The sequence below is a fragment of the Armigeres subalbatus genome, chromosome 2 (assembly GCF_024139115.2).
Source record: "Armigeres subalbatus isolate Guangzhou_Male chromosome 2, GZ_Asu_2, whole genome shotgun sequence".
Taxonomy (NCBI): domain Eukaryota; kingdom Metazoa; phylum Arthropoda; class Insecta; order Diptera; family Culicidae; genus Armigeres; species Armigeres subalbatus.
In genome coordinates this window covers 209,430,495-209,452,541 of record NC_085140.1, presented here as the reverse complement: position 1 = coordinate 209,452,541, position 22,047 = coordinate 209,430,495, and the positions used below count along the sequence as shown (strand labels likewise).

Here is a 22,047-nt window from a genome sequence, read left to right as displayed (position 1 = left end):
TCCCTCCCCCTTCATACGGGAGCTTGGCAGAAGGAAGGTCGTGTGATATGTGCCATCACAAATATTGCCCTCCGCTCGCTTTCAAATCGACTTCTATAAAAACATTCTTCATGCCTGCCGTATCCTAACGGAACTATCAATTCTATACTTTCGCCTCTAATGCTATCATGAACATGTACGTCCAAGTTTGGAAGATGATATTAGCATTTCCATATCATTGTAAATCGTTCAACTTCACGTAGAAGTAACACACACGAAATCATTAATTTAAAAATACTACGATTTTCAATGGTGATTCAGTATTACAAGTGCGACATGTTTGTCTGAAAACGATCGAAGTTTTGAGCTGCGCGTGCTTGCCAATAAGGAGACGCATGGTTGCTTATTGCCGTATGCAGAATGTGCTCAACATCACAGTGCTATATTATGATGAATTATAAAAAAAATATTGGTAACTTCAGCATCTATTGAATTTCGTGTGTCGTGATTGTATTATTATGTATTATGCATTGTTGGTGTGTAAATTTAGATCATTAGGAAAATTTGTATATCACTGATATATTTTGCACTACTCAACTCCAATGCAATCATGCCAAGTTAATTTTTATTTATATGTACTTAAACACACATGCCCTACCCCGGCAAGAACCGTGGCCATGTAAATAATTGATCTACTTTCTATCCCTAGGTGGTACGAGCCGCAAGCCCAGCTTTACTCCGCGTCATTGCACTCGGAGCATTTTGTATATATTGCACGGTAAGTAGCATTTAAAAATATGCTGAATTCATGTTTTTTGTTTCCGTTTGCCGCAGTTGGGTTTCCGATGTATAATACTCACCTGATGGGGAACGCTATCTGCTTCAGCAGAAGTTAAATGGAGCATGAATCAATCAATTACCAGAACAAACAAAGGTGAAAAGTTCAACAATTTTTCCTCGTCAACCGGAAAGTAAGAAACGAAAGTGCTTCCTGCAGCCCCCTCTTTTTCTGACTCAAAGTTTTTTTTTCTCTCTCCTCGCAGTTCATTGTACACGAATGTAGAAAAAAGTTTCACCATACTCATATATACCGTAAAGTAATAGAAGTTAAAATTAGAGTTAACTCGAGCTTTCTTGTTTGCAATCGAGCATTCTCTGTTCAAGTTGGGTGGAAGTTACGTTTTGTGGTTCTTTTGGAAATTTCCTTTGAGAGCATAGTTTCCTGTGAGGATAAAAATTTCATTATCTTGAACCTCGCCAAATCAATTTTACTGCAAGTTTTTACTTTTCCCATCGCACTGCATTTTTTTTCTGTAAGCAATGTGTTGCACAAGTCGTTTGCACGAATTTCTCTGACGTTGGTGGTTTGCATATGCCGGTGTGTTTTATATTAACCAGATGTTTGCAATACTTACGAAACTGGGTATGCGAAGCAATTAAAACTTTGCTGCAGATGTGTCTGGCATAAATCAGTGCAGGATGTACACTTTGGTGGTTACCAGTTACCCGCGGAAATGTTGCATTGGATAGTATATTCGAGGTCAGAAGATATGTTATCACCTCGAACGACGTATGTAGCTTCTCATTATGGGTTGATAATTAGATGTGAACACGGTACCCTGAACCGTTGTATATGGCAAATAAAAATTACCATAAAATGGGAGGGAGACACTGTGTTACCAAACACGGAAGGCAGTATGGTTAAATCGGATACAAGATGTAATGTTATACAGGCCTAACCCTATTGCGCTGGCAATAAGAACCATTGTATGCAAACGTGCTGTATGAAAGAGATGGCGTCCCAACGTTTTGATACACCCTTATGCACAAAAGTGGTAATTTTCGCCACGTAGGAAACTATCGTCCCATCTTCATTCTTTGTTAGCTTGCCGAGGTGCTTGAGCTTTTGATCGACGATATGATGTTTGCCGCTGCTATTATAACACAATTTCAATATGGCTTTGTAAAAAACCGTTCGACCAAGAAGAATTTAAAAATGTACTTTTGCGCGTTAAACTCCTGATTTGAATAAACGCTGTCAGATCGACAGTGCTTACAAGGATTTCTTCAAAAATTTTGATAAAATGCCTCATGAATTAGCAATAAGAAAGTTTTCCAACATGGCTTCTCATGGTTTACGCCCCTATTTGCATTGAAGATTCGTCTACATGAAAACCCGCTTCACTACACCTTCTGGTGTTCCACAAAGAGGTAGCTATAGGCCTCTCTGATTTATTCGTCAGCAAATCCCTGAGCTATGGTCTGTTTTGCTACCACTTAATGTCAGCCAATGACTTAGAGATCGACCGTATAATCAAATAGGGGTAATATGCACCTCCGGGGCAAAACGACCTTTTGGCATTTTCAGCTATGTTCCAGGAATATTTTCAGAAATGCTTACTACTGGATTGGTATTTCGAGATCCGAACTGCATGCGCTGTAGTAAATACTCTGGAAAAACTGCCGAAAATGTATTCAAAAATGATAACGGGTCGTTTTGCCCCGGGGGTCCATGTTATCCCAGTTTCCCCTAATTGATAACTATGCCGCTCTACAACAAGACATCGATGCTATAGCATGAGAAAACGGTTGTAGTTGATGTATTTCAAACGGGTTGGACATGATCGCAACGTAGCTGAGATCCGACTAAACCCCGAAACTAATTAGCACGCCATCGCTGATTCATATCAATTGGCCGTGTTAGAGCAAAACCTCGATTTATGAAGATTAGATTTAGGACATATTTTACCTCCGAGCTCAATGTTATTTGTTATGAATGTCGGTTGACTGCTTGTTGGGTTAGATTTCCGTTCCGGTCTTAGGAAATGTTTAATAGGGAGTAGGCCGAATAGATCGCAAAGCGTTGAAATTTTAATCGTCGGGGCGCCATGGAACCGGAATCTTTGCTACATTTGGAAATTCTGAACTGCCGTCGGCACTTTACCGTACGGCACCGAAATCCATACACACTGTAATTTGTTCAACACGTACCTTGAGAAGCCAAGAAGATTATTGGGTTTGGAAATAACTTACTTACTTACTTACTTACTTACATACTTACAACATGGAAGAACTCCAATCTGGACAATGTCCAGCTATCGCACTCACCTCTTGCCAAGTTAGATTAAGATCGATTCGATCGAGAAATCTTTATGGAGGCTTCTCCACCACGAGCCTCTGGGTCTGCTTTTGTTGCAATACCCTGCTAGGTTCCAGTCTAACGCTTGTTCACAGATTTCGGTTCCGCTCCCCACGTAAGGTGTGGTCGATCCAGCCACACTTTCGGTCCAGAACTTCGGTGGCTATCGGCTTCTGGTGGCAACGACGATGGAGCTCAATTGTAAGACCACCAGACATGAATTATGTACCACATCTCTTGGTGAACACCCGTAGCCATTCCCTAGTAACATTTTTGGTTTTAAAATGGTCTTCAAAACCATAATGTGTTCTTCATGACTTCAATAAAACCAAAATGTTACTGGGGTGGAGTGTTCTCCAGTGATGCACACCATGCACCTGTTCCACCAGAGATTTGTTAAACTTGTAAGGATAGCCCTTGCCCTTTTGATCTATGTGCCTATATTGATCCTGGTACCACCGTCAGTCGCCATTTGATTGCATAGATATTGGAAGTTCCAAATCAAATTCTCCACTAATTGCCCGGTCATTGTGAAGCTGTAAGGGGTCGTCGTGTTTAAATTCAAAGTTTTGGTTTTGTTCAGATTGATGATTTACCCTGGTGCACTAGAATTAAAACATCCCATATCCAATGTTTCGCGCTTAAGGTCGTTGTCGTTAAACCAGTTTATAATATTTCTCTGTCGTTTTCGAGAACGATATTGGTATTTCCGCAACAAAATGTTATTGGCACAAAACACCATGTTCAAAGAGTCATGGTGCTTAAGCCTCTGGAGCACTTATGTACAACAATCCAATATTCTAAAAAATAGTTTAGAATTTTCGACAAAGCCATTTTAAAAAAAAGCTGATGTTTGCACTTATTGTCATATATTGGCTGTATTCGTAACATTAAAACACTTTTCGATTGTTTAATACAGTGCCCTCTTCACACCTCGATATTGAAGGGATCATCGAGATAGGCAGAGATCGAGGAATAAAGCATTTGCTAGTCACTTTGTGATTTTCGGATTGGAATTTTCGGATTGGAAATTGTCTCGACTTCCTTGGGCATAAAAGTATCATCGTGTTAGCCTCATGATATACGAATGCCTCGTAGTTAATAACTGTGGAAGTGCTTAATGAACACTAAGCTGCGAGGCGGCTCTGTCCCAGTGTGGGGATGTAATGCCAATAAGAAGAAAAAAAAGAAGAAGAAGGGACCGAGGAAACCGTCGACATTTTCAGTAAAATATTATGGAAATTAGTTGGAAGTTTATACTTATGGAAAAATGTATGCAGAAACATCCAAAAACAGTGATTTGCAGTTGGACGGCACAATTTACGATCATGAACAATGATACTTATTCAGTTCTTGTAGAATTAAATACAGAATGTTATGCCGAAAACCGCGAGAAGATTAGAGTTTGCCTGGCTAAGTTATTAGCATTTCTCTGAAGTGGGGTTTGAGCAAATTTCGTTTCTTTTACCTTTGAAAAGAAATAAATTCACCCCTGCAACACTCCAGTAAAATTCTAATATTTTATTATTTATCATCAGACTAAGGCCGGAGTGGCCTGTGCTGCACATAAAAGACTTCTCCATTCAGCTCGGTTCATGGCTGCACTTCGCCAACCACGCAGTCTGCGGAGGGTCCGCAAGTCGTCCTCCACCTGATCGATCCACCTTGCCCGCTGTGCACCTCGCCTTCTTGTTCCCGTCGGATCGTTGTCGAGAACCATTTTCACCGGGTTACTGTCCGACATTCTGGCTACGTGCCCGGCCCACCGCAGTCTTCCGATTTTCGCGGTGTGAACGATGGATGGTTCTCCCAACAGCTGATGCAACCCACCATAGATGGTACGCAACACTTTCCTTTCGAAAACTCCCAGTGCGCGTTGGTCCTCCACGAGCATCGTCCAGGTCTCGTATCCGTAGAGAACTACCGGTTTTATAAGCGTTTTGTAGATAGTCAGTTTGGTACGGCGGCGTACTCTATTCGATCGAAGTGTCTTGCGGAGTCCAAAGTACGTACGATTTCCAGCCACTATGCGTCTCCGAATTTCTCTGCTGGTATCGTTATCGGCGGTTACCAGTGAGCCCAAGTACACGAATTCTTCAACCACCTCGATTTCGTCACCACCGATAGAAACTCGTGGTGGGTGGCTCACATTGACCTCTCTTGAGCCTCTTCCTATCATGTACTTCGTCTTCGACGTGTTGATGACGAGTCCAATCCGTTTAGCTTCGCTTTTCAGTCTGATGTAGGCTTCCTCCATCCTCTCAAAGTTACGTGCCATGATATCAATGTCGTCGGCGAAACCAAATAACTGGACGGACTTCGTGAAAATCGTACCACTCGTGTCAATCCCTGCCCTTCGTATTACACCCTCCAGCGATGTTGAATAGCAGATACGAAAGACCATCACCTTGCCGTAACCCTCTACGGGTTTCGAAGGGACTCGAGAATGCCCCTGAAACTCGAACTACGCCCATCACCCGATCCATCGTCGCCTTGATCAACCGTATCAGTTTATCCGGAAATCCGTTTTCGTGCATTAGCTGCCATAGCTGGTCTCGATCGATTGTATCATATGCGGCTTTGAAGTCGATAAATAGACGATGTGTGGGCACGTTGTATTCGCGGCATTTCTGCAATACCTGACGTATGGCGAGCACCTGGTCTGTGGTAGAGCGTTCACCCATAAATCCCGCCTGGTACTGCCCCACGAACTCTCTTGCAATTGGTGTTAGTCGACGGCATAAAATTTGGGAGAGTACCTTGTAGGCGGCGTTCAGCAATGTGATTGCGCGGTAGTTGCTACAATCCAGCTTATCGCCCTTTTTGTAGATGGGACACACGACACCTTCCATCCACTCCTGCGGCAGAACCTCATCCTCCCAAACCTTGGTAATCACCCAATGTAGCGCTCTAGCCAGTGCTTCACCACCGTGTTTAAACAGCTCTCCTGGTAGTTGGTCAACTCCAGGGGCTTTGTTGTTTTTCAGCCGGCCGATCTCCTCCTGGATTTCCTGGAGATTCGGAGCCGGAAGTCGCATGTCCTGCGCGCGTGCTCCTAGGTTCATTACCATACCGCCACCGTTGTCTGCCACATCGCCATTCAGGTGTTCTTCGTAGTGCTGCCGCCACCTTTGGATCACCTCACGCTCGTTCGTAAGAAGGTTGCCGTCTATGTCCTTACACATATCAGGCTGTGGCACGTGGCCCTTACGTGAACGGTTTAACTTCTCATAGAACTTTCGTGTGTTATTAGCGCGGTACAGTTGCTCCGTTTCTTCCCGATTAGCACACTTGTCACATATGAGTAACTGTGACTCATATGCGACCAAATCCAGTCACTTTAGAGTTGCTGCAACCAAATCGATCTGAATTGTGCTACTAGGGTTCACGGTCTCGATCTTCCTGCTGGCGCTTTTTCCTCCGGAAAATCGAGTTTTGTCTGTTCCGCGCCTGTTTATATCGTGCCTCGTTCGCCCTCGTGCGGTGTTGCAGCAATCTCGCCCATGCTGCATTCTTCTCTTCCACTAACTGCTCACATTCGCCGTCATACCAGTCGTTTCTCTGATCCGGGGGCACCGTGCCAAGTGCAGCGGTTGCGGTGCTACCAATGGTGGATCGAATATCGCTCCAGCCATCTTCAAGAGACGCTGCGCCTAGCTGCTCTTCCGTTGGAAGTGCCACTTCCAGCTGCTGCGCGTATTCTTGGGCTTGTCTACCATCTTGTAGCCGCCCAATGTTAAGCCGCGGCGTCCGACTTCGACGCGTGTTGTACACCGTCGAGAGTTTTGAGCGCAGGCATACTGCAACGAGGTAGTGGTCGGATTCAATATTCGCACTGCGGTAAGTGCGGACGTTCGTAATGTCGGAGAAGAATTTACCGTCGATTAGAACGTGGTCGATTTGGTTTTCCGTTTCTTGGTTAGGTGATCTCCATGTGGCCTTGTGGATATTTTTGCGGGGAAAGAAGGTGCTTCGGACTACCATTCCGCGGGAGGCTGCGAAGTTTATGCATCGTTGGCCGTTGTCATTCGATACGGTGTGCAGACTATCCGGTCCGATGACCGGTCTATACATTTCCTCCTTCCTACCTGTGCGTTCATGTCACCGATGACGATTTTAACGTCCTGCAGTGGGCATCCATCGTATGTCTGCTCCAGCTGTGCGTAGAACGCTTCTTTCTCGTCGTCGGGTCTCCCTTCGTGTGGGCAGTGCACGTTGATGATGCTATAGTTGAAGAAACGGCCTTTAATCCTCAGCTTGCACATCCTTGCGTTGATTGGCTGCCACCCAATCACGCGTTGGCGCATCTTACCCAGCACTATGAAGCCGGTTCCCAGCTCGTTGGTGGTGCCACTGCTTTGGTAGAAGGTAGCCGCTCGATGCCCGCTTTTCCACACTTTCTGTCCTGTCCAGCAAATCTCCTGCAGCGCCACGACGTCGAAGTTGCGGGGATGTAATTCATCGTAGATCATCCTGTCGCAACCTGCGAAACCTAGCGACTTGCAATTCCATGTTCCAAGCTTCCAATCGTGATCCTGTATTCGTCGCCTAGGTCTTTGCCGATTCGATTCATCTTTTTAACAGTTGAAATTCAAATGCTGTATGTCCGATGTTTAAGGTCACTCCTGACGGAATCCAAGTTTTAAAGTGCTCGCGTTTTCGGGGGCACACCACTCGATACGGAAGCATTATTAAATCAGATGATTTGGAATTGTCAAATATTCTCAATTTCAAAATTGAAACTAGTTGAATAAACAATACATAAGCTCCTGGCATATGTGTTTCTATTTGAAGAGAAAGGCCTTTACAAATCTTATATATAAAAATGAAATGGTCTGTGTTCGTATCCGCATAACTCGAAAACGGCTGGATGGATTTTTTTCATTTCTTCAGCAGAAACATTCGTTATAGTTTCCGACGGGTTTATATGATATTTCCTAATGGGAAAATTATTAGTAAAGTTGAGTTATTCGTGAAAAACTAAAATTAAGATTTATATGGGAATTTCGCATGGGCAGTTCACAATGCGCATTTTCGCCTACTATGCAGGACAACGTCTGCCGGGTCGACTAGTATTTATTAAAAGTTATATCCTAATGGTCTCCGAAAGGTTAAGGAGAAATAATAAAATGATTTTTTTTAAACTCCGTGGATTTGTAAGAGAAAGTTATTTATTTAAATATTTGTATCGGCTTAATTTCATTCTTACTATAAATATAAAACGCACAGATGAAAAATTTGAATTTTTGAAGGAACTCTTGGAGAAAATCCTGACGTAATTCTCAAAGAATTTCATAAAACATTCCATTGTACATTCTTTCGAAAAACCTTTCAGGGATTCATCCGGAACAGGGACGGGAACGGTTGACACGGCAGCCGCAGCAGCAGCCACGACCAAGCAGACAACATTCAGCACATGATTTTATTATTTTCTCTTCCCACAATTAATGTTTCTGTACGCTCATTTCGCGACGTATGACCGTTTTTGGTGGTAAATGATTATTTCTTTACTCCTTGCTCATTTTAGAGACTAGAACTAATGAATTAGTACCAACGGCTAGCATTCTTTTTAGGCTTTGCGCCACAGGCAATTAAACTCGATTCTGTTCTGTTTGCGCTGCGCACGAACCGAAACAAGAAATCTGCTGACTGCACCGACGGCTCGACTCTCACGCAGTAGCAGGCAGAAACATACAAACAGTTTGCCTCATCGGTAAAAAAAAAATGTCACAATGAGGCGTACATTTTTTTTTTTTTTTGAAAACTGTTTCGGTTTGTGCGGTGCGTGAAATTTGACCGGATAAAATGTAAACATTCGCATAGTCACAGTGTTTTACTGTACATTTCCCAACACTGATCCGGAAGTTCCTCGGGTTTCTTATTCCAAAAATACTTTAAAAATTCAATTGTAAATTCCTCCAGAAATACTTTCGGGAGCTTTTCCAGGAGTTCCAAATAATTTTCCTTTGAACAGTATTGCAGGGATACCTTCGGGTAAGCCTTTGTAAATATCTCCACAAGTTTCTTCGGAAGTTTCTACGGGAGATTCTCTGAAAATTCTTTCAAATCCATATAAAATTCCCTAAGGTTTTCCAAAAGAAATACTGGAATGTTCTAATGGAATTTCCGAAAGGATTATTGGAAGTCCATTTTTGGGCTTTCAAAGGAATATCTAGCGGATTTTCCCAAGAATGTACTGGATTTATTTTTGAAGTAATTTCCTGGGTTTTTGTTTAAAGGAATCCCTGGTGGAAAATCCGAAAGAATAATTGGATGAATGTCCACAAGAATTCTTGAAGAAATTTAAGTATTTTGAAAATTCCTTTACAAAATCCTTTAGAAGTTCCTTTGGAATGCTTATTTTGTAATTCGTTTGGATATTCTTAGGGTTTTGTTCTAAAATTACTGAAGAAAATTCGAAATAAAGTACTGGATAATTTACCGAAGAAATGGAGTTTTGGCTGCGGCGATTTTTCCTGGGAATTGGTAAAATTATTTCTGAATGAATTCCTGTAGGAATTTCTGAAAATATGGCTAAAGGAATTTGTCGGATGTTAATAAAATTTGAACGAAACTTCTCTAGAAATTTCTAAAGAAATTTCTGAATTCATTTGGGAAGGTTTTGTTTAATGGAAGTCCTGTTGGTCCTGGAATATTTTTAATAAAAACCTAGAGGATTTCCGAAGGAATTCCTAAACAAATTGAAGGTAGAAATTTTTGGATGACTTACCGATTTAATTCCTGGGAGTATTTCCCATAGAATTAATTTAGGTATTTACAAAAAAAATGTCAGGAAGACTTTCCAAAGAATTTGTAGATAAATCCAATTTAGGCATTGCGTAGGGCTCGGCCCAACGCTATTCTTACGTAGTGACTAATTTATTGTTGTTATTGTATTCGGGACTGTTGCCATGTAGGGTCGATATTCAAGAATGCTCAAACCTATTAGTTAGCAATAAACCAGCTTAATAATTTAAAATGTTCAGAAAAATTAGAAGTTCATAATATTAAACTGATTCATTGTTTAATCAATAAAAGTTCAATAGGGGAAATGACGGCTTTAGCAGGTTTTGTTCTATTATTGTCAGGAGGGTTTTCTATAACCAATTATGCTCAAATTTGGCCTAAACATTCTGTGCATATCAAAGAATATTGTGGCCGAATTTCATAAAATTTGGTCTACAAAAACCTCCCTGACAATAATAGAACAAAACCTGCCAAAGCCGTCCTTTCCCCTAAATAAAACGCGAGGATATTAGTCTCGGCGTTGGAAACAATCACTGTCAAAATATGTATAGCAACGAGCATGGAAAACTTATAGAGCATTGTGCCTATGAATCTGTCGTGTAATGTACTGTAATGTATCCTGATTGTGGATGACCGCCGAAATAGGGACATCCAAAACTTTTAAGAGAATCTTCGGATTTGATTTTGAATCAATCTGGCATCGCTGGCAGTGGCTGATTTTCTACCCGCCGCTTCCACATCCAAGCGCTATCGTATATGCGCAAATAGCCAGCATGAGTTAACCGGCAGAAATTTGTATGGCGAAAGACATCTAACGCGGGTTTTCTCAGAAATAGGAACTTTTCATGAAAAACTATTTGGGACCGGTTATGAAGGATGGTGTTCGCCAGGTGTCCGCTACTACGCCTACCAAATATTTTTTCGATTAAGTTGCTTAAATTTGAGAAATCGTACCTTAGATGCCTTTCGCCATACTGATTTCAGAAAGTTAACTCCTAGTGTGCCGCTGTAAGCACGCTCAAAGCAGGCGATTCATTGGCAAACTTGCACAGGGGTGCTCAAGCGGTGGCTTGCGAGTCGAGTGACTAATTTAGCTTTTCCCTTTTTTCAAGTTGTGCTTAACATAATACAGCCAATTTAGGATTAGGAGAGGAAAATTAGTTTGATGCTCATTATTATAATATAATATATATAGGAAGTCTATACATCTCCGTGAGCGCCACGGGAAAGGAATCTTTGGCTTGTTGAAAAGGTAATTCATGTGAAGCCACCTTGGTAAGCGACTAAATATTTATTGTAAACGAAGTTATTTTGAAAACTTGAAGACGAAAACCGTGTTTCAAATCAATCCAACGCAAAATCATGTGTTTCATTTAATGTTTTCCTTATGGCCTTCTTAACTCTTAAGCGGTGCTTAGTCTGAATGAACTGTAAGCAGAAAGGCGGCAATGTCCCAGTAGGGGATGTAATACCAATAAGAAGAAGAATTAGAAGAATTCTTAATTAAATCATAGAGTATTCTTGAGAAAGCATCGTCTGCCTGTCTCAATTGTAGATGTTTATTTTCTATCTATAATAGCGAAGCAAAACATTCTCCACCAAAAGTTATGATTAAGATATCCGCTCAGGCAGAGCTAGAGGTAAAACATGTGTTCCTTCCTGCGGGACTGTATTCCTACTCCTCCGCCGTATTTACTTTACGTGAATGAGCATTTCTCCGATATCTTTAGCGCGTTTAAACAACCCACCAAGTAGCAACGGAAACGATATCAACGTTACACACGAATTTCCCCAAAACCATGCCCGTCTTAATAAAGTCACCGTTAATCATGTTGAATTTCTTGCTAATTACAGTCCATCGTGATGTATCCACCCCCATCGTTGTACACCTGCACTGCCCGAGTATGGCTCCGGGAGATCGGATTCTCGTTGACGTACGGAGCGCTGATGCTGAAGACTTGGCGGTAAGAGATAATTAGCTTTTATAATTAGGAAATTTATAATATCATACAGTACGTACAAACATGAGCCAAATTATTTCCAAGTACATAGAATGAGGATGTTTGCCTTTGTGACTTAAATATATTTCGTAGCAGTCGTAAAAGCTGTAAGTTGCGTTTGAGAATGTCTGTACAGATGGTCGACATTATGCTTGCTAATAATGATTCATCCAATAATTGCAAAATATACCAACCTTGAACCAAAACGATTGATGATAAGTGTTTGAAGCTACGCTCAGTGATTCCTTTACTTGGAATCAGTTGAAGCCATAATATTAAGTCAGCCAATAGAACTCTATTGCATTTAATTCACAAGAATTGACATCGTCAAAAGCGTATCTTCATTATAAGGAATTCAAACGAATTTTGATTCATTCACATCACAATACCAAGCTCACTGGTGCCCATCTATTGAAATACGATCGGAGGAGCTCAAATTTCCGTGTATAACTAATTGACCCGCCGTTTCGACGCAATTGTAAAAATAATATTTAGAACCTGATTTTTCAATTGGAAATTTTGCATTTCAACATACGTTTTGTATTCAGTCTCTCACTTTTATTTAAGCGTTTGATATAGTTTTTTCTAAGGTTTTGTCTGGATAATATGTGGCAACAAGCCTACATACATTTGGCAAACACCTGGCATCTATGACATGCCAATGTTACACAGCTTCAACATAATCTAATTAGATACTTGGTTTGGTTTAGCAGGAATTCAGTCATATAGAGAATATATTTGAGAATAAGTTCATCATATTTTCAAGCTTGAAACACCCTTATAAGACCGCTCTGCCTATCATACTTTTATAATTGACCAGAAATCATTTCCATCCATCATAAAATAGCAATGAATCATCGTATTTACCTATCGGGGCTGGCCACCACCACCGGCAACCATAATCACGTACCATCACCGACGAATTGCATGCACGGCGAAAGACCATGAGCTTCAAATTGAAATCCTTTTCCATCCTTCCTCTCTACTTGCAGCATATCAGTCATCTTCCGCGTGCGTTCGGCGAAAGCGGTGAAAATCACCGACGCGTACCTGCTGAAGCGGCTGGGGCTTCTGTGCGGTTTCGTCGGAATAGCCCTGCTCGTTAGAACGCTGGTGGCCCCACCGGTCGTAATAGTGGGCCGCACCGCAGACAACCTCAAAGCCTTTCTCTGCAAAACCGACTGGTGGGATCATACGTTCACATCCAGTAAGTACGGTTGATGGGGCTCTACACATGTAGGGTGAAAGCTTCTTCTGCTCCCGGCTCGATAATAATTCCCAGCTTCCTCAAAGCTCATACGTGGAAAACAAGCGTCAAATTTCAGTGCTATGACTAGCAGCAGCATGGCCAGTGAGGCGGCAGTAGCAACAGCAGCAGTCATAAGGTTGACTGTAGCAACATGGAATATTTTGAGGACGATGCTTAATATAGATTAAAGAGATATTCTTGGGCAGCTGCAACAGCTCAAGTGGAAAGTTAAAGTGTTTGCTCCCATGAAGCCTTTGCCATGTAATCTTGTTTGCAATAAATGGAATTGTGGCTTTCACATCAGAAAGTTCAAATTATGTAACCATTATAGTAACTGCATTCAGTTTAGAATCGTTATAATTTGTGCTTTCTCATGAACATTTTGGAACTGCTTCACTAGAGTGGTTCAAATTTTGACTTTTTCGTTTCCCTATGCTTAAACGATCACATTTGCTATTACAGGGGTTTAGCCAGAAAGGTTGAGATATTAAGCAAACATTGGTTATAATAATCTGATTTTAATAAAACTGGGACCATTTGAAGCGGATTTTCTTCTACTATTCTGTTCTAGTCTAAAATCTGAGATCGGTCTCTGGGTACGTTCTGGGTATGTTCCGATTTTTTCTAGGGTGTGTGTGTTTCCATTCTATCTCCCACTGTCCGGCAGTGCTTTAATGGAAAAAAACGTCTTCGTCTATTTGTTGAGATATTTTTACAGATAGATAGAAGGTGATAGCTCTACTGTACCTCCAAAGACCTTATAACAAGAAGCTACAGACCACATCTTGAGGTAATTTACAGCACTGCAAGCCCCACATAAATACACCCAGGTATCAAATGGATATATGCGATGTATTTACTCTTCCGGGATCAAGATTTATACCAATGACATACATCATAAATATATATCTATGACCCTAGCGCGTATTTAGTAAAAACAGTTTTATATAACACAAGCATGAAACGGACTCACCATCACCATATATTAAGTTTGAACTAGGGGAAGGGGGAGGGGGCAATGTGCCCTAGCTAAGCAAACACTGCTTTATTGTCTTATTTGAAACGCTATTCATGGGTATTTTTACATTATGCATCAGTTAAACAAAATAGCTAGTTGATGCCATTCAAAAATTGTCAAAAATCTCAATCATATTGATAATATTCACATTTTAAAAAAGTGGTGATATTCTTTTGCCGGAAAACTAATGAGGCAAAACGCCTTTTAGCTGGCAGCTCCTAGGGAACAAAGCACCACGCGTCGGCGTATCAGCATTCTGGTATGGATAGTGCGTGGAGACGCAAGTACATTGTAGATTAATGCCACTAGGGCGTTTTGCCTCGCCAAAATGTTAGATGTTTCTTCAAAATGTGGAATTTTTTGTTTTTCCGACCTTCCCATACACTATTTTGAAACTTTTTTCGCCTAACCTACATAATTTTAGATCTAATTTTGTTACGGACATCTTAATGACGGTAAATATGAAGAAAACCACAAAAGGCGTTTTGCCTCAGGGGGCGTTTTGAGGCGTCTTCCCTTATAGGTGATTTCTGACTACTGCCTGAAGCTAAGGTAGTGTCTTATGACAAGCAAAAAACGAGCAACAAAAGAGAATAGCGATAGGTCTTTGTCCTCATGGGTTTTCATTTCATTTATTTAGTTAACATCTAAACAGATAACACTGAATCAACAATTTGACGCCACAATACACGGTTCGAGGCCGCATCTCTCCATCCTCGGATACGCCCCACGCTCGCCAAGTCGTTCTGCACCTGGTCTGCCCATTTCGCTCGCTGCACTCCACGCCTTCTCGTACCTGCCGGATCGGAAGCGAACACCATCTTTGCAGGGTTGCTGTCCGGCATTCTTGCAACGTGTCCTGCCCATCGTACCCTTCCGGCTTTAGCTACCTTCTGGATACTGGGTTCGCCGTAGAGTTGGGCGAGCTCATGGTTCATTCTTCGCCGCCACACACCGTCTTCTTGCACACCGCCAAAGATGGTCCTAAGCACCCGTCTCTCGAATACTCCGAGTGCTTGCAAGTCCTCCTCGAGCATTGTCCATGTTTCATGACCGTAGAGGACAACCGGTCTTATAAGCGTCTTGTACATGACACATTTGGTGCGGTGGCGAATCTTTTTCGACCGCAGTTTCTTCTGGAGCCCGTAGTAGGCCCGACTTTCACAGATGATGCGCCTTCGTATTTCACGACTAACGTTGTTGTCAGCCGTTAGCAAGGATCCGAGGTAGCCGAATTCCTCGACCACCTCGAAGGTATCCCCGTCTATCGTAACACTGCTTCCCAGGCGGGCCCTGTCGCGCTCGGTTCCGCCCACAAGCATGTACTTTGTCTTTGACGCATTCACCACCAGTCCAACTTTTGTTGCTTCACGTTTCAGGCTTTTTCGTGTACAGTTCTGCCACCTTTGCAAATGTTCGGCCGACAATGTCCATGTCATCCGCGAAACAAATAAATTGACTGGATCTGTTGAAAATCGTACCCCGGATGTTACACCCGGCTCTCCGCATGACACCTTCTAGCGCAATGTTGTACAACAGGCACGAAAGTCCATCACCTTGTCTTAGTCCCCGGCGCGATTCGAACGAACTGGAGTGTTCGCCCGAAATCTTCACACAGTTTTGCACACCATCCACCGTTGATTTGATCAGTCTGGTAAGCTTCCCAGGGAAGCTGTTCTCGTCCATAATTTTCCATAGCTCTACGCGGTCTATACTGTCGTATGCCGCCTTGAAATCAACGAACAGATGGTGCGTTGGGACCTGGTATTCACGGCATTTTTGAAGGATTTGCCGTACAGTAAAGATCTGGTCCGTTGTCGAGCGGCCGTCAACGAAGCCGGCTTGATAACTTCCCACGAACTCGTTCACTAATGGTGACAGACGACGGAAGATGATCTGGGATATCACTTTGTAGGCGGCATTAAGGATGGTGATCGCTCGAAAGTTCTCACACTCCAGTTTGTCGCCTTTCTTGTAGATGGGGCATATAACCCCTTCCTTCCACTCCTCCGGTAGCTGTTCGGTTTCCCAGATTCTGACTATCAGTTTGTGCAGGCAAGTGGCCAGCTTTTCCGGGCCCATCTTGATGAGCTCAGCTCCGATACCATCCTTACCAGCTGCTTTATTGGTCTTTAGCTGTTGAATGGCATCCTTAACTTCCCTCAAGGTGGGGGCTGGTTGGCTTCCATCGTCCGCTGAACTGACGTAGTCATCTCCTCCGCTGCCTTGACTTTCACTGCCTGTACTCTCAGCGCCATTCAGATGTTCCTCGTAGTGCTGCTTCCACCTTTCGATCACCACACGTTCGTCCGTCAAGATGCTCCCATCCTTATCCCGGCACATTTCGGCTCGCGGCACGAAGCCTTTGCGGGATGCGTTGAGCTTCTGATAGAACTTGCGTGTATCTTGAGAACGGTACAGCTGTTCCATCTCCTCGCACTCCGCTTCTTCCAGGCGGCGTTTCTTCTCCTGAAAAAGGCGGGTCTGCTGTCTCCGCTTCCGTCTATAACGTTCCACGTTCTGCCAGGTACCTTGCTGCAGCGCGACCGCCCGCGCTGCATCCTTCTCCTCCAGAATCTGTCTGCATTCTTCGTCGAACCAATCGTTCCGTCGACTTCGACCCATATACCCGACGTTGTTCTCCGCTGCGTCGTTAATGGCTGCTTTGACTGTATTCCAGCAGTCCTCAAGAGGGGCCCCATCGAGCTCACCCTCTTCCGGCAACGCTGCCTCGAGATGCTGCGCGTATGCAGTGGCGACATCAGGTTGCTTCAGTCGCTCTAGGTCGTACCGCGGCGGTCGTCGGTACCGAACATTGTTGATGACGGATAGTTTTGGGCGCAGTTTAACCATCACCAGATAGTGGTCAGAGTCGATGTTAGCGCCACGATATGTCCTGACGTCGATAATGTCGGAGAAGTGCCGTCCATCAATCAGAACGTGGTCGATTTGTGATTCTGTCTGCAGTGGTGATCTCCAGGTGTACCGATACGGGAGGCTGTGTTGGAAGTAGGTGCTGCGAATGGCCATATTCTTGGAGGCGGCGAAATCAATTAGTCGTAGGCCGTTTTCGTTCGTCAGCCGGTGAGCGCTGAACTTTCCAATAGTCGGTCTAAACTCCTCCTCTTGGCCAACCTGAGCGTTCAAATCTCCTATGATGATTTCGACGTCGTGGCTTGGGCAGCTGTCGTACTCACGTTCCAGCTGCGCGTAGAATGCGTCCTTATAATCATCAGTGCTTCCGGAGTGTGGGCTATGGACGTTGATTATGCTGAAGTTGAAGAACCGGCCTTTGATCCTCAACTTGCACATTCTTTCATTGATCGGCCACCACCCGATCACGCGCCTTTGCATATCGCCCATCACTATGAAAGCTGTTTCCAGCTCGTGTGTGTTGCCGCAGCTCTGGTAGATGGTATGATTACCTCTAAACGTTCGCACCATTGATCCCTTCCAACAAACCTCCTGCAGCGCTACGATGCCGAATCCACGGTCCTTGAGCACATCGGCGAGTATGCGTGTGCTCCCGATGAAGTTGAGAGATTTGCAGTTCCACGAACTGAGTTTCCAATCGCTAGTCCCTTTTCGTCGCAGTGGTCTTCGCCGATGGTTCCGGTCCGTACTCTCTTGTTGATTGTTCGTTGCTTTAAGACACCTGACACCAAACCCCCTAAATTTCCGGAGGACCATTCCTCCTTATTTCCGGTGGACCATGGTGCACAGTTTCACTTAGAGTCCCTCGCTGGCACTCGGACGATGATCAGCCGCCCCTAACATGGAGAACAGACGCTGTTGTGAGCCGATCGGGGTGTAGCCAGGATTTCGAGAAGGGGGGGCCATGAATGAAACCAAATCCAAACCAAATCGAAACAATAATGATTTAAACAATAATGGATTTGAAAATGCGTGATTTATTGCTCATCAGATATTTTTAAATAAAGTGAGAAAAATATTAACGAAGTTAGGGATTCTTTAGGAATGCCTCCAGCAACTTCTTCGGCAGTGGCTTCAGAAATTCCACCATAAATTTTGTCGGGAATTGATCCGAAAATTCCACCATTATTTACTCCAAGAAAATCTTCACGAGATTTTTTATAAGTTCTGCAGAATTCCCTGCAATAATTCAAATAATTTCGTCCTGTTTCCCATAATTTTTGAGAATAAGAATATTCCGTGGAAATTCCGCAGAATTGCCAGTAAAAATTTCTGAGAATTTCACGAAAAATCTTCGTATTTCTTGTGTAAATTCCATAAAATTTTCCTTGAATTGTTTCGAATAATTTCTTGTGAAAATTTCAAAGAATTTCTCCAGGAATTCCACCGGAAATTTATACAGAAATTATACCGAAAATGAAATCAACAATGGAATTTTCGGAGGAATTTCTAGATTAATTCGCAATGAAATCCTGAAAGAATTCCGGTGGAAACTTCAAGATTTCCACTGGGAGATCCTCCAGAAGTTTCTCCGAAAATTCCTCCTGGAATTCTTCCAGGAGTTCCACCGGCATTTCCACCAAGAATTTCTCAAAGATTTCCTTTGAGAATTATTCCGGTAGTTCTATCGGCAGTTCCTTTGAAAATTCTTCCGGGAATTTCGGCAGAATTGGAATTTATTTAGGCTTCTTCAGGAATTTATATAGATTTTCCACCAGAAGCTCCTCCGAGAATTTCTCTGCTAGCTCCTCAGGGAATTCTCCGGGAGGTCCTTTGATGATGATGATGGTCCAGCTACAAACCCCAAAAAAGGTTTCAGCTAGACGAGATTTGTCTATAAGATGAATTCTCTTGTTTCCGAGAATGCTTCTGGTAGTTTCCCCGGGGTTCCTTTGGAAATTCTCCCGGGAGTTCTTCAGAAATTCTTCCACAAAATTCCTTCGAGAGTTCCTCCGGGAATTCCACCAGCAATTCATCCGGGAGTTTCTCCGGGAGCTCCACCAGAAGCTATTCCAGGAAATTATTCAGGCTTTTTTTCAGGAAGTCATTTAGGCTTTCTCCAGAAATTAAGCTGGAAATTCCTCCCGAAGTTCTTCCGATAGTTTCTCTGGGAGCTCATCCGGGAGGTCCTCTAGGAATTCGTCTAGGAAAACCTCCTGAAATTCCTCCGGGAGTTCCTACGGGAGATCTTACTGGAGCTCCTCCGGCAGTTTCTTCGGGAATTCCTCCGGGAGATCCACCATCAGTTTTTACGAGAATCCCTCCGGGAGTTTCACTGGCAGTTTCTCGGGTGTTTCTCTGAAAAGGAACTCCCAGAGTAATTTCCGGAGGAACTCCCGGGGAATTTTCTATAGGAATTTCCGGAGAAATTATCAGAGGAATTCTCGTAGGAACTGCCGGTGGAACTTCTGGAGGAATTTATTGAAGAACTACAGGAAGAATTTCCGGAGGAAATCCTGGAGGAACTCTCGTGAGAATTCCATGATGAACTCCCAAAGGAACTTCCGTAAGAGTTTCAGAAATGCTAAATAAATTCCTGGAAGAAAGCCTGATTGAATTCCCGAAGGAACTACACTGGATTTTGTTTTTACGCGATTTACATTTTCTCAATTTTCCACTTATCCTAAATGTTTAACGTATATTAATTACCATGTGATTTTTCTTTGATTTATTCTGGATTTTTTTAAACATGTTGTGAAGAGTTTGGTGAAACACGATCAAAAATACGAGCGAAAAAAAATCGTGTAAAAACAAAATCCTGTGTACTGGTGGAACTTTGAGGAACATCCGGTGGGATACCCTGGAGGAAGAGAAAAAATATTTCTGAAGGAACTTCCGAAATCCCATTTCCCGTGAAATTCCTGCCAAATATCGTCCAGGAAACCCTGTAAAGTTCCTGGAGGTATTACCGGAGAATTTCTTGTAAAAACTCCTGGAAGAACTCCCGGAGAAACTCTCACATGGAAGTCCTGAAATAATTCTTAGTGAAGTTCCTAAAGGAATTTCCGAAAAAATATCTGAAGGAATTCCCAGAAAAATACCAGGAGGAATTAGCATAGCATAGCATAGCATAGCATATGTGATTGTACAAATCGTGGGTGGCTATACAATGCTCAATTGAGCAATCTACTGTATATTGTCGCAAATTGGTACTTGGGATTAGTACCTTTTCCTATACAGTAGCAGTTGTATACCTGGCCACGTCCTTACAATCATGGAAGGAAGGGAAGGAATGTTAGTTCAACATCTATTAGTGAAGATGCAGGGAACCCATACTACCTTCATAGATGTCTCGGGAAGGAAAATTTGTGTTAGTGGGAAAGGTGGATAATAGGGAGCTCTATTCGACAATATAGAGCGTTTGTCAATAACAGTATATGCTGTAAAAATAATAAAATATATTCATCAATTTACTTACGAACCGTCCTAATGAAAAACAAAACACAAAATTTCGGCAAATCGCGCGATCGTTCCGCCGTCCGAAACAAGAGCCAACTCGCACTGCACTAATTAACTTTAATATCGACCGCGCAATGCAAAACACAAAATTTCGGCAAATCGCGTGATCGTTCTGCCGTCCGAAACAAGAGCCAACTCGCACTGAACTAATTAACTTTATTACCGGCCGCGCAATGCAAAACACAAAATTTCGGCAAACCGCGCGATCGTTCCGCCGTCCGAAACAAGAGCCAACACGCACTGCACTAATTAACTTTATTGCCGGCCGCGCAATGCAAAACTCAAAATTTCGGCAAATCGCGCGATCGTTCCGCCGTCCGAAACAAGAGCCAACACGCACTGAACTGGTTAACTTTATTACCGGCCGCGCAATGCAAAACACAAAATTTCGGCAAATCGCGCGATCGTCCCGCCGTCCAAAACAAGAGCCAACTCGCACTGCCAGAAAAATACCAGGAGGAATTAATGCAGAAATTGCCAGATGGAATCCTGAAAGTATTCCCAGATGAATTGCTAAAGGAAATCCCTGCGGATTGTTCCGAAGAAATTTCTGGAAGAACTCTTGGAATATTTCCGAGTAAATTCCGAGTGAAGTCCGGAAGGAATTCTAGTACACTTCCGCGGAAAATCTCCCGGAGAAATTCCTGAAGGAATTCCTGGAGAAGTACCTGAAGAAACTCCCGGAAAAATATCTGTAAGAATTTCTGGGGAAATACTTGGACGAATTCCAGGAGAAATTCATGAAGATATTTCTAGAGGATTTCTTGATGGATATTCTGAAGTAATTGAGTGCTTGGAGGTATTCCCGGAAAATTTCCAGGAAGTAATCCCGGAAGAATTAATGGAAGAGTTCCGAGAGGAATGCCCGGAGAAGTTCCTAGAAGAATTTCCGAAGGAATTTCTTATAGATTTACAAATGAAATTATGGAGCTAAATCGGAGGATTTTCGTCATAAATTTTTGAAGAAACTTCTGGTAGAATTTTGCGAAGAAATTCCGTATGTATTCTTGACGGAACTCTCGAATGCATGCCTGAAGGAAATGCCGGATTTTTCCTGAAGAGAGAATAGCCGAAAAAATATCTAGGAGTAAATCTTGGAGAGAAGAAAAGATATCTTCAAGGAATTTCCTCGTGAATTTCCTAAAAAATAGTGGGGGGTTTCTAGATAAGGAAGAATTACAATTACATGAGAAGGATTTTCGAACGATTTTCAGAGGAATTTGTGGATAACTTTCCGGAGGAATTCAGAAGTTCCCAGGGGAGCTTCTAGAAGGATTTCAAGGAGAATTTTCGAGCCCGAAATGTTTCGAGTTGTTTTGAACTTTCCTGGATCCTAGATGTCCTAATATTTTTTGGGAATCTTTTGAATTTCAACCAACTATTTCTGTATATGATTGGATCGTAAAGTGCACATGTTTGAGGGAATTCATTTCAGTACCCGTTCAATATTTCCCCCCTGCCCCCCCTTGGCTACGCCCTTGTTTGTCCTCACCTGCAGAGGATAAAGACAATGTTGCGTTCC

General features: G+C 42.8%; 1 protein-coding gene across 1 annotated transcript in view; it reads left to right on the top strand.

The window, feature by feature from the left end:
- LOC134211567 (uncharacterized) overlaps positions 1–22,047 on the top strand; it is a 722,476-nt gene that overhangs the window by 551,398 nt on the left and 149,031 nt on the right. Inside the window, exons 9-11 of the mRNA XM_062688552.1 lie at positions 689–757; positions 11,720–11,829; positions 12,858–13,072. Of these exons, the coding sequence (XP_062544536.1) occupies positions 689–757; positions 11,720–11,829; positions 12,858–13,072 (394 nt within the window). The remainder of the gene's footprint in view (positions 1–688; positions 758–11,719; positions 11,830–12,857; positions 13,073–22,047) is intronic.